At 37.8% G+C, this 13,122-nt stretch overlaps 1 protein-coding gene across 1 annotated transcript in view; it reads left to right on the top strand.

The window, feature by feature from the left end:
- The window catches only part of ADAMTS19 (ADAM metallopeptidase with thrombospondin type 1 motif 19), a 155,887-nt gene that overhangs the window by 40,545 nt on the left and 102,220 nt on the right, over positions 1-13,122 (top strand). Inside the window, exons 4-6 of the mRNA XM_071580398.1 lie at positions 3,510-3,682; positions 4,608-4,691; positions 5,840-5,997. Of these exons, the coding sequence (XP_071436499.1) occupies positions 3,510-3,682; positions 4,608-4,691; positions 5,840-5,997 (415 nt within the window). The remainder of the gene's footprint in view (positions 1-3,509; positions 3,683-4,607; positions 4,692-5,839; positions 5,998-13,122) is intronic.

Genomic DNA, 13,122 nt, shown 5'->3' with positions numbered 1-13,122 from the left:
GTTGGAGCATTAAGTATTTCTATAGTAAGTCATAGTTGTATAGCTCATAGAGTGTGGGAGTTTTGGCAGAAATACTAACACGGAGGCTTCGTTAGAAATTATCCTCAAAAGAGTGATGAAAACACACATAATGTTTTATAAAGTAGGCTGTAAATCCACAAGCTAGCAAACATCAATAAGGGTAGAGGCTAGTAGAAGTTATAAGGCTAAGCAAGTGTCTGAAGGCTCAAAATGAGAGACTTTAATTTTAGATAACTTATGAATTTTAGATAACTTATGAAGCTGTTTCTACCTGTAGACAAACACCAAATATTTATTTCTGGAGAATATATTCTTTTTTTCTTTTAGTAAATATGTATGCCTATCAGTTTTAGTAACTCTTACATTGTCACCAGTTGTAAAGGAATCAGTAAGCCTTTCTAACATGATGGACTAAATCACTCATATAGACGTTTTACAAATGACTAAAGGAAAATATAAGGATGCATAATACATACTTGTTACATTGAAAAGTATATATCTACATTACATTTACATTAAAGCTACTTTACAGAATCACAGAATATGCAAAGTTGGAAGGGACCCATAAGGATTATTGTGTTCAACCCTTAGGCCTTCACAGGACCATCCCTAAAAGTCACACCATTATCTGACAGCATCATACAAATACTTCTTGAACTCTGTCAGCCTTGGAGCTGTGACCAGTTCCATGGGAAGCCTGTTCCAGTGCCCATCCACCCTCTGGTTATGGAACCTTTTCCTAATACCCAACCTAAACCTCCCCTGACCCAACCTCAGACCATTTCCTTGAGTCCTGTCACTGGTCATCACAGAGAAGAAATCAATGTCTGTCCCTCCTCTTCCCCTAAGGAAGATGTAGAGTGCATTGAGGTCTCCCCTCAGTCTCCTCTTCTCTAGGCTGAACAGACCAAGTCACTTCAGCCACTCCTCATACAGCTTCCCCTCAAGGCCCTTCATTATCTTCATTACTCTCCTTTGGACACTCTCTAATTGCTTAATATCTTTTTTATATTGTGGTGCCCAAAACTGCACACAATATTCCAGGTGAGGCAGCACCAGTGCAGAGCAGAGTGGGACAATCCCCTTCCCCAGGCAGCTGGCAATGTTTTGCCTGATGGTTCCCAGGACACGGTTGACCCTCCTGGCTGCCAGGGCACTGCTTGCTCACATTCAACTTGCCGTCAACCGGGACTCCCAGGGCCCTTTCCCAGCATTGCCTTCTAGCACCTCATTCCCCAGTCTGAATAAACATGTCAGATGCAGAATCCAGCACTTCTTGTTGAACTTCATATGATTGGTGATTGCCCAGTTCTCTAGTTTGTTGAGGTCTCTCTACAGGGCCTCTCTGCCTTTGTGGGAGGCAACAACTCCTCCCAGTTTTGTGTCATTTGCAAACTTGCTTATTACCCTTTCCAGTACTGCACCCAAGTGGAACCCCTCTAGTGCAAGGTCACCTGTCTGATGTTCTCCTATTTGGTATTATCCTCTGTGCTTGACCTGTGAGCCAATTGCTCACTCACCCCATGATATGTTTATCCAGCTGTGTGTTGGACATTTTGTCTTGAAGGCTCCTGTGAGTATCAAAAACTTTACTGAAATCCAAGAATATTTCATCAACAGGCTTCCCTCATTCACTGGGCATGCGCTTTCTTTTTTGCCTTACCTGCAAGAGAAGATTACCTCCTCAGCCAAGGCAGCCCATTCTGCCTCATCTGCTTGACTTCCAACATTTGGAAATTGCTGCTCCTCTGCCCTTAGGAGGTGGTGTTTAAAAAGTGACCATCACTTATGGACCCCAGCACCTGCAAAAAACATTTTCCCAGGGGACCTTGCTTACTAATTCCCTGAGCAGCCTGGAATCTACTCTCCTCATGTCCAGAGCTGAGGTTTTGCTGGCACTTTTCTTCCTTGTAAACAGAGATTTTAAACTCGAGCCCATTGTGGTCTCTGTGACCAAGAGGCCACCAATCTCCACTTCCCTTCACAAGATCCATTGCATTGAAAAGCAGCAGTTCAGGGAGAGTATCTTTTGAAGTTGACTCCCTTAGGACCTGTTGCATAAAGTTGTCATACAGGTTTTATTAAGCACCTTCTGGCCCAGGTTGTCCAGATGTGTGATGCTCCCAGTTGAGTTCTGGCAAGTTGAAGTTTGCCCTAAGGACAAGAGCAGTTGACTTGGAAATGTCCCTTAGTTTCTCAAAGAATAATTCATCAGCATCATCACAGATCCGTCTTCCACTGGTATCTTATATTTTTAATTTAATTTGTGAGTCTATTGACTTTTAAGGCATATTTTTAGCACTTTCCTGAGAAGTTACATTTTTGAAGAGTAGTCAAGTGTTATAAAAAGCACTGCAGGAACTTTCCTGTTAAACATGAAATTGATTAATTGCAAAACATTTCTTCAGAATTTCTGAATATTTGATTGTTTCCAGAACATGTGTTTATAATTGTCATCACAAGCATCACATTTTATGTAAGCAGAGAGCCCAATATACCATTGTGAATGCTGGAAAAATCTTCACTTGGTTTCTATGACTTTAATGAGATCAGTCCCAGGAAGTTCTACATCCTCTCAGAAGGATCTAACAAAACTTGACTATTACAACAAGTTCCATTTTGTATTTATTTTAAATTGGATTATTTAAAGTGTCATTTTTAATTGCTGTATGTTTATCTGACTAACACCTGACTTGAACTTTCTGTGTAATTATGTATTGTAATGGTGCTTCTGAGGGAAAGCTGAAAATTAACACCAGCACTAACATCTACTTTACCATAATTGTAACAGGTTTTTGATTTGTAGCTATTTGTAGCTTTAGAGGCCTGTTTCCACAGTTTAGTTTTGTTTTACTTCAGCTGCTTATAATGACAGCAGTACTGACTTTGAAGTTGTGTCAATAGGACTTCACTTTTTTGTTTCTAGCAAACGTATATCCTGCATGGCATTCTCTGTCATTCATCTGAAATATTCTATCGTCTCTGCAAATGACCAAATTGTTCCATGTATTTTCCTAATGCTGAATTTGTGGCAAATATATATTTGCCATCTTCTATGCTAAGACATAATTGCATCAAGATGTTTACTCTAATTTATTATGATTGGACAGGCAACAATTCTGCAATGTCAGTGGGACTATTTTCTCTCAGACCCAACATGAGTTTAGTTTTCCCCCACAAACCAAACTAGGAGACACATGTTCTTTTATTTTAATATATTAGGTGAAAGGATGTAAAAAATGTTTCTGACTTGATTTGAACAGATGGATAGGATTCCTGTTTTCTTGGTGTGAACTAATATTTATACACAACACAGACCCTTCAGTATAAACCTTAGCATTGGCTGTGGCAAGTAAGTATATATTCAAGTTCATAGGTATTACATTCCGCATAATTAGCCTTTTAACAAAACCAAGGGTAATAAATCCTAAACAGTACTGTAGACTGTAGTTTGAAGGATGAGTTTCTCAAGCAATTTTGTTTTACAGACAGAAGAAAATCCAAGAATCAAAAAGTATCAGAAAGTGGAAGAGGAAAGCGATACTCTTACAAGTTACCTCAGGAGTACAATATAGAAACTGTTGTAGTGGCAGATCCAGCTATGGTTTCTTATCATGGAACAGATGCTGCCAGAAGATTTATTCTAACCATCTTAAACATGGTAGGAAATTTTAAATTTATTTTCATGTTTTGCCAACAATGCATTTACTGTATGGTGATTTCATTGCTCACTCTAACAACTATGACTGAGCATCTATAAGGGACAGCCAGTATATGACCACCAGCATGCTGTCAAGACTTACTCCGTGCATTTTCCAGCATAAAATTATGGTTCTGTAGACTTGTCTGTACTGTCTGGTCATACAACTCCAGAGAAGCCTGAAAGTGAGAGAATAAGATGACTTTATGTTAGAAACCAGTGGTGTTGTTCGGAAGGCTGGGATATTGAATAGTTTCTGGTGATCTATACTTGTTATGAAGACATGACATTGTGGTGGAGAAAGATCATGTCATCATTAGTGGCTGAAAAAAACTAAAGAGGAATGGACTTCGACAATTACATTCCCTCCTAGCTGTGTCTGGAGCTGTGGCGCACTCATTTTGTGCATAAAACATTGAAAAACAGCATCTGTAATGTACAAAGGGAGATTGTTTCAAGGAAGGAGCATAAGCTGAGCAATTAATAGAAGCTTTGACTGGGAATGATAGGGAAAATTAGAGTTAAAGATTGGGTCAGACCATCTGGGCTCTGATCATGGATTTAACAGAATACAAATTTTCATGTGAAGAGTATTAAATGCATGTGTAAATATTTGAAGAAACAGACTACAGTTTGTAAAGTGGTCATTGCCACTGGGGGGGAGAAAGGTCTTTTTTGTGCTCCCAGAATGAATACTGCTTAAGATCTCTTTTAATTTCAGAAGACCAACACAGTACATTAACTTAATTTTCTGTTCAAGTTACGGAATATTAAAGCAGTCACAGTAGAATATGAAAATTTCTTGAGATTCTCTGAGGTTTCTGGTATTTTTTGTGTGTTGTGTACAATACAAGGACATATTTTTATTTCTTGTTTTTTATCTTAGGTTTTTAACCTTTTCCAGCACAAGAGTCTTGGACTACAAGTAAATCTGCGAGTGACTAAGCTTGTCCTCCTTCATGAGACTCCAGTAAGTATTTATTACCTTTGTCTTAGCCTATCAAGGGTAATGCTTCTTAGCTTATTGCTCCAATGGCTTGCAATATTCACCAGCTCTAATGGCTAACAAATTTTTTCACTTAAGTTTTGTGCATTACTAAGTGATTTTCATTGATGGGCAGCCCCCAATAAGTTTAAGCTTCTCCTAACTGAGATTAGCTCCGTTAGTTAGAGCATGGTGCTAATAACACCAAGGTCATGGATTCAATCCCTGTACAGACCACTCAGTTAAGAGCTGGACTCAGTGATCCTTTTGGGTCCTTCCAACTCAGAATATTGTGTGACATTGTGACTGTAATTTATATGCTGCATGTATTGAGACTTTTCTGTACCTTTAGTCAATAGTCAATCAAAATTTCCATGTAGATATCATGCAGATCTTAAAATCTGCTTCTGCTCTGCTTCTTGTGTATTTGCATAGCTCAATGCAAAAATTATCCTGATTAAACCGAATGGGCAGTAGAAGGAGTACTGATGTTATTCATTAGGTAATCTGTACACAAAAAAGGTGCCATCACATAGTGCTATTTTTTTACACCTTTCAGACATCATCTCAAATCTTTTTTTCTGAAGACTCATCGGTTGATATCCTGACTGAGATTTTCCATTAGACTGTGGTTTTTATATCATATTTTAGGACAACATCAACTTGATTTCTTGTTTGGTTTCTTTTCTACAAAATAATATGCAAATTTTTTCATGCTTTAGTTAGTTCATAAGAAAAAAGGGATTCCCTTATCTGTCATTCAGATTTTAAAATATCTTATTTTTCCAGTAAGTATTTCTTCTGTTCATCTCAGCTGTTGGAGAAATATCATCTCATGTTGAAATTCTGGATGTCCATATCATTGTTCTTTTCTTCACTATGGATAATGAAAAATCAGAAAATAAATAAGAGTTCAGGTGAACAGATGCATGTAGGCTTCTCAATGCACTGTTTCTATTTGTATCTTTACCATTGAAAAAAATGTGGTCTCTGCTCTTGAAGTTTGAGCTGTTTTGCTTTGAATATATTCTGTCATAAAAAGCAGAATATTTTTGCCAACTCAGTGAGGAAAGGTTCTGAATTCTATTTACAGACTCATAATTTTAATACCATAAATTGTTTTTTATTTCCAGGCAGATATGTATATTGGACATCATGGGGAAAAAATGCTGGAAAGCTTTTGTAAATGGCAATATGAAGAATTTGGCAAGAAGAATGATATACACTTAGAAATGTCAACAAGCTGGGGAGAAGATATGTCTTCAGTTGATGCAGCCATACTGATCACTAGGTAAAATAGTAAAAGATGAGCATTAAAAACATGCAGCAGCTTCTTTGGGTTTGAATACTTTGGCAAAATGCTAAGTATAAACCAAAGGACAAAGCTCCCTCCCACCCAGGCTGAGAAAAGGGAGGAAAAAAACCTCCAAGACTTAAAACAGGTTTATATATTTATATAGAAAAAAAAAGAAAAATTAAAAGAAAACTACAATATAACACATACCCACAAAAGTTAGAAATAACAAATAACTCCCCATTGAACACAAATCCCACCATGCTAGCTACAAATCACCCAAGAGAACTCAATCCCCTGAGGGACAAACCCAAAAAGAGAGAAGACTAAGAATAAACATTTTACTCTCCTAAGATACCACAGCAGGACAGTGCCTGGTCCAGGACAACATACAATACATCCTTCTCAGATGAGTAGCTATGAAGGAAACAGACTAAGCCCCTACTACACTTGCTTTTATACTTGAGGTGACATCTGAATATAGTACGGAATACCATTGGCCAGTAGAGTCAGCTGTCAGCTGGCCTGACCCAGCTCGAGTCAGCTGATAATCCAAGACCTACTTTAAAAAATCAAAGCCTAAATTTAGGCCTAGCTAAACGCATAGCACAGCCTTATTTGAACATAGATCAAAGGACTTGATAGATGACTAACACAGTTAGGATTTAGTTTGCATTCAGGAAGTATGCAACTTGAGGCATCTTTCCTGATCTCAGAGGTGGTGGTAAAATGATGGTAAAGATGGTTCAGAAAGCCGTAGTTTCTGGATGGTAAGCATCTGAAATGATGAATGGGTTACTCTCTTATTTCTTCTTTGGCTATATAACTAGGACCTTGTATGTATAGCTAAGGTTGGATGCCTTCCTCCATGTTTCTTCACTGAGAGATGGCCCACACAGACCTGTAGGTACTTCAGAATACAAAACAAAATCTAAACCATTCAGAGCTGGGTCAGCATTAGGCACATTACTGAGTTATGCTTCCCCTCTTATGGACTTAGAACTAGTGTGTTTCATTGTGTGCTGAAGATACCTCGTGTACATGATCAGTATGTGCTCTGCCGCCACAGGGGTATGATTCCAGATCTGAAGTTCCTTGTAACTCTAAAGTATCAGGCATTTCACACATTGAGAAGGAAATGGGCCCCAACTCACCTCTTTTCTTTCAAGGAAACTGTCATGGTTTTGGCTGTAACTGGTGCACAAGGGAAGCATCTTGATGATCAGACTGCATACAGGCAAGATCAAAAGAAAAAGACAGAATGGTGGGTCAACCAGTCTAGGGTTAGACTTGGTACCATTTTTGAGGTGGACCTTGGACTGAATAACATACAGAGTTGCTTTCCAAAGAAAATTCTTGTAGTTGGCTATATTGGAATACCATTGTGCAGTCCCACGCTGGTTAGTGACATGGTGTTCTACATGTGCAATCTTTACACTTACATGTAGTCTTATACCATTTATTCAGGGCACTCTCATTAGGAACTATATGCCTTTAAAAAAAATTAGTTACATTCTGATTACTCCAATATCTATAATGTATTTCAATTTTTTGAGGCAAAAAGATGCTATCTAAATTTTCCTAATTTTGAGAGCCAGTCATATATAGAACACAAGAAATTAAGAAGTCCTAGTTGTCTGTGGCATTAGTCTTGTTAATTTTGCTTTTCAATCCCTTATCTTTTCATAAAAACCACCCACTTTATATCCTTTGCCACCTACCTCTTATTTGATGTGTATGTCCATTTTATGGTTTGTTGGACCTTTAAGGGGGAAGGTTAGATTTTTTTTTTACACCTTTATATATTAGCTAAGCAATAGTCTTTTTCACAAGGACTCCAGGAAAAGTCTAGATGGAGAAGGAAAAAGTGAGGAGTAGGAAAGAGTGAACTTCAGCCAAGGCATGAAGGATGGCTGAATATCATACATGGCACTGGGTTAATGAGCATGGCTAAAAGGGTATAGATGTTCTTACACCTGGTTGTATTTTTTGACTGTCCAAGGACAATGAGCAATTTCATGCTTCTTGTTTGCTAGAAATGTGGGAATGTTAAGTGACTTCTTGCCTATCCCTGGGCTCTCTAATTTGAGACAGCTGAGGCAGGCAGCATTATCTGCAATAGCAACAGCAAGTTTAAGGGAGTACAAGTTTTTTAAGTCTTTATCTGCCAGGCGAGTGAGGCTAGGGCTGCACTCTTTAGCTTGTGAGGTGTATCTCAGAAGTGGTAAGATACTATGAAGTAAAGCATGTAACACCTTTTTTCTCACATTTTTCATCTTCACCTTAAGCAGCCTTTATGGGACGAGACAGAGACATTCTGAACTGATGCAAGTGAGCCATTAGTTAAGTAGTTAAGAGGCAGTGGTCTGGAGATGTCTTCAGCAATTGGTGCATTTGGCTACACAGCTTTTTGATATCAATGCAGCATTTCTAGAAGTTTTGGTGGATTAAAAAATGATGATGAGCTGCCCTTGTGGACAGGAGGGCCAATGATATTTGTGTAGTCAGTAGATTGAGAGAGGTGATCTTCCCCCTCTACTCAGCTCTAATGAGGCCACATCTAAAATGCTGTGTCCAGTTCTGGCTACTCAGTATGAAAAAGTCAAGGTGCTACTGGAGAGAGTCCATCAGAGGGCTGCGAAGATGATTTGGGGTCTGGAGCATCTCTCTTATGAGGACAGACTATGGGAGCTGGGCCTATGTAGTCTAAAGAAGACTGAGAGGGGATCTCATTAATGCATATCAAAATGTCAAAGGCGTGTGCCAAGAGGATGGTGTCAGACTTTTTAAGCGGTGCCCTGCACAGAGTGAGAAGCAATGGCCAGAAACTAAAACAGAAGTTTCATTTCAACATGAGGTAGAACTCCTTTACACTGAGGGTTGCAGAGCACTGGAACAGGCTGCCCAGGGAGGTCATGGAGTTCCCCTCTCTGGAGATGTTCAAAACCCTCCTGTATGTGTTCCCATGTAACCTGCTCTAGGAGGTCCTGCCTCAGCAGGGAGGTTGGACTAGATGAGCTCCAGAGGTCCCTTACAGCCCCAACAATCATGCGATTCTGAAAGGTAAAAAAGCTTTGTGAAAACTCTAATCCTATGTTAAGATGTGCTGTTTTGAAGTGCTTTGTAGTAATGATATTCTGATTTCACAGAATGATAGAATGATTTGGTTTGGAAGGGACCTTATACATCATCTAGTTCCAAACCCCTGCTATGGGCAACGACACTTGGCATTAGAGCAGGTTACTCAAAGCCCTATCCAAGCAGGCCTTAAAAACTTCCAGGAATGGGGCATTTACGTCTTCTTTGGGCAACATGTTCCAGTGTTTCATACCTCTACAGTAAAGATTTTTCTCCCTATATCTAATATAAATGTAACCTTTTTATTTTAAAGCCATTCTTCCTTGTCCTATCACTATATGCCCTTGTAAAAAATCCCTCTCCAGCCTTCTTGTAGGCCCCCTTCAAGTACTTGAAAGTTTCAATAAGGTTGGCCTGGAGCTTCTATTCTTCAGGCTCAACAACCCCAACTCAGCCCGTCTTCATTGGAGAGGTGCTCCAACCCTTGGATCATCTTCATGGCCCTCCTCTGGACTTGCTTCAGGGTTGTCTACAATTTTTTTAACTGTAAGTTTAAGTGTACATTTTTTTTAATTAAGTCTCTGATCAGTTTTAAGGAAATGGAAGTAGAGAGCAGAGAAGTGATTGGTTAGATGTAAGTCAGTCCTGGAGCCAAAAACTAAAGATCTGTTCTTCTGACATTTTTATTTTTTCAGTGGTATTATTCAGTATCCTGTACCTTCTCCCATCTCAGAGCTGCTTTACCTCCTAATAAATCATACTAGTGAGGTTTGTTGACTGTGGGAATATTTTGCTAATCCAGGCTCCCTCTGCACATCATCAGGTTTATGGCAGAGCGAACGCAATGTGTGGCTCTACTTGTGTGTTTTGCTAATTCAGAGTCACATTCTACTTTTCAAACATGGAACAAGCTCCTTTGTCAGAACTTCCTAAGACCTTTGGACCGCAGACCTGCTTTATTGAGAGAAATAATTTTGTTTACACAGATGAACACCAATTACTCGTTATTTTTCGAGTAAAATGCAGAGTTTTGGTTTTCCAACACATTCTGTGGCAGACCCCCTAAAATTACCACACCTTCTCTTTTGTCTTGTATGATAATAGTACGGCAAGACTGCTTTTTAAAAGCTTTCCTATACTTTCACATGCCAGTTGTGTACAGTAACCAAAAGAGTTAGAAATGAAGTAGTGAGTGTTCTGCAGAGTTAATTTTTAATGCCTAACCACAAAGCACATAATATGGATGTTATAGAGACTGTTGTTGAACAAAGGGCCATCATAGTGTTTTCATGAAAAAAGTACTTTTCAACACTGACTTTTGTATTTGTTTTGTAAAGAGGAAAGCAAAACCAACTTCTCTCCACATCTTATTCTGCTGACCAAATAGGCTGTAATGATACATATGAATCTGCTACCAACTTGTTCATTTAATTTAACTTTGGTCCTATTTCAGCATGTGAGTTTTTGTTTCCCTTTAAAATGTCTTATTTGGATGAAGTAATGTCCTGTTTTAAATATAGTGCCACAAGGTAAAAGGAAGATAGAGTTTGTGGTTTATTTAAAAAAGACAACTGGGGAGGTCAGATATAAAGAGAACGTGAAAATTAAGACAGAAATTGTTTTAAGGACTCTCTTGATGAAACTACCTCTTTTATGAGATAAGTTTTCTGTATTCACAGTTATAAATTAGCATTGTTACTTTAGAAATAGACATCAGGAAGTACTTTTCTCTGAGGACAAAATTAAGCATTTTGCATCAATATCCTCCTTGCCTTGTAAGCTACAGAGCGTGAGTGCCCAGAGACAAGCCTTAATTTTGGTGGCCACTGAGATGACATCACCAGTTGCTATCTGCGTAAGTTGCTTGACCTGAATGAGGTAACTGAAAGTCAGGCAGCCAAGGGCTCGTAGCATCCCCAGTTGTTCTATGATGATATTTAAGTTCATATGTTGCCTCTATTGCAAAAAAGGTAATGAAAGCTTTGAAGTGCATAAAAGGTGTGTACACAAGAATGAGGCAGAATCTATCTTTTCTTAAAAATTATGCATCATGTTGCTTATCAAGCACATTGGCCAATCTATTGTGTCACAGTGGTTTTTAAAAAAACTAATACTTATAAAAAGAATAATACATAAAAAACTCTGAGTTCTTTATTTCTTCTCAGTACTGATATTTTCACATATACTTCTGATAGAACGTAGATATCTGATTTTCATAATATTCATCATATCGGGAGTGATATTCCATGTTCATCATATTCCATGTGTATATCAGCCTTTTATTCATACTGATTTTGAGCATCTGAATTCTCTTTGCTCTGGGTGACAATTGAAACAATGCTGTGAGACATTTTCACTTTAAGAAAGTGCCTCATTCTAAAAAGTAGACAATGGCATAAACAGCACTTAGATTTATAAATATTGTTTAATTTCTAATCATTCCGACCCTCCAGAACTGTCTGCAAAGCTTGTACATAAATTTTTTATGCATTGCTATGACCTTACAGTGCACACAAGAAATACAGTTCTTTCTCTGACTTTGCTTTTTACTACTTTTCTGAACCAAAAATACCTCATCAAGCAAGTCAAAGGAAGAAGACTGTTAATGACTCTTAATGTCAGGATCCCAATTCCTGACATTACAGGGTCACTCCAAAATGCTGCAGAGTTTTGTCAGTTCCAAATTGCTGAAATGTGTTGGGATAGAGTTTTGGTTAAGCTGCTACTGCTGTACTTAAACTCCTAGTGAATTTCAGCTCTGGAAAAGTGAGTTCTTGCAAATACAATAAAGATGATTTTTACTTTTGTCTTCATTAGTGTAATTTCAATACTGCCAAATCTCTTGATATTTTTTGTGCAGTGTTCACTGGGTTGATTTTTTGACACAACCAGCAGACATTAAGAAAGTTCATGAGAATCTCACATGGCTTTGCTATTAATTATTTCATAATAGGATTGTAGATGCAGAAGGAAGCAGGGAAATGTGAAAAAGTGTATATTTTAGAATGAAAAGTTTTAGAACAGAAAGCTTTTTAGAATAAAAAGATTTTTTTTTTCAGAAAAGCCTTAATCTTCTGTGTTTGCCTCTTTAATTTTAAGACACGTATTTTTATCTTGCATATTTTTTAAAGCACACTAATTTTAAGTTATCACATATTGTTCTGTTTTTTTCTTCCCTAATTTCAAGGTGTTTGAGTTTATGAAGTGGTAATGCTTGTAGTAAGACATGGTAAAATTCTTCATGAATTTTCTTTTTTCTGTAAGCTTATTCTGTCAGGCTCTGGTAATTGGGCTACATATGCGCTCTTCAGTAGGACAAATCTGTTCTGTAGGATTACATGGACTTAAACTGAATTTAATATCTCTGATTATCTAGTTCAAGACTGTAACATAAAGTTTAGACAGTTATTTTTACATTTTAATTTTCCTGGTGAATGAGCAAGCTAGACAGTCTTGCAACAAGGATTTAAAAGAAAGAAAGATTAACTGTGTTCTGCACTAGAATATTGGCATGGTTATTTGCTTTCAGAATGGACAGTTGATCTTATTTCTAATTTTTGTTGCTTCAGCTTTCATCCATCTATCTCTTTGTACCCTTTGCTGCTTCCTATGGAGATACTTGTAGGCTCTGCTCAAGTCACAGCTCTTCTTTCCCTTAGAGTAATTTGATGAGTTACTCTATGTAATTATTCTCTTAGTTCTTTCCAGACTTTGTGCTCTTTACAAAGTTATTTTTTCAAGCATGAGCACCAAAATTGGTGTGGTGTGAACAGTTATAGTCATGCTGTTCTGATATTTTTCTTCATCTTCATCCAAGGATTCTCTTCCCTCCTACTGCCTGTTTTCAAATTCTCTTTTTTCCCCTTTTTTACTTTTTTCTTTTATTTTTTTTTGTTATTGTCATGTTATTGCTGTTGTTGTTGTGTCTTACAAAGTTCAGGGGTCCATTTTTAGCTACATTGAAAGAAAATTTACTCAGATGAGTCATCTATAAAATTTGCTTTGTCATAATTCCTATATGTATTCTGTCAGAACTCACTTAAT

This window comes from Pithys albifrons, chromosome Z (genome assembly GCF_047495875.1).
Source record: "Pithys albifrons albifrons isolate INPA30051 chromosome Z, PitAlb_v1, whole genome shotgun sequence".
Taxonomy (NCBI): Eukaryota; Metazoa; Chordata; class Aves; order Passeriformes; family Thamnophilidae; genus Pithys; species Pithys albifrons.
Note: the sequence above shows the minus strand (reverse complement) of the source record. Positions and strands in the feature narration are given on the sequence as shown.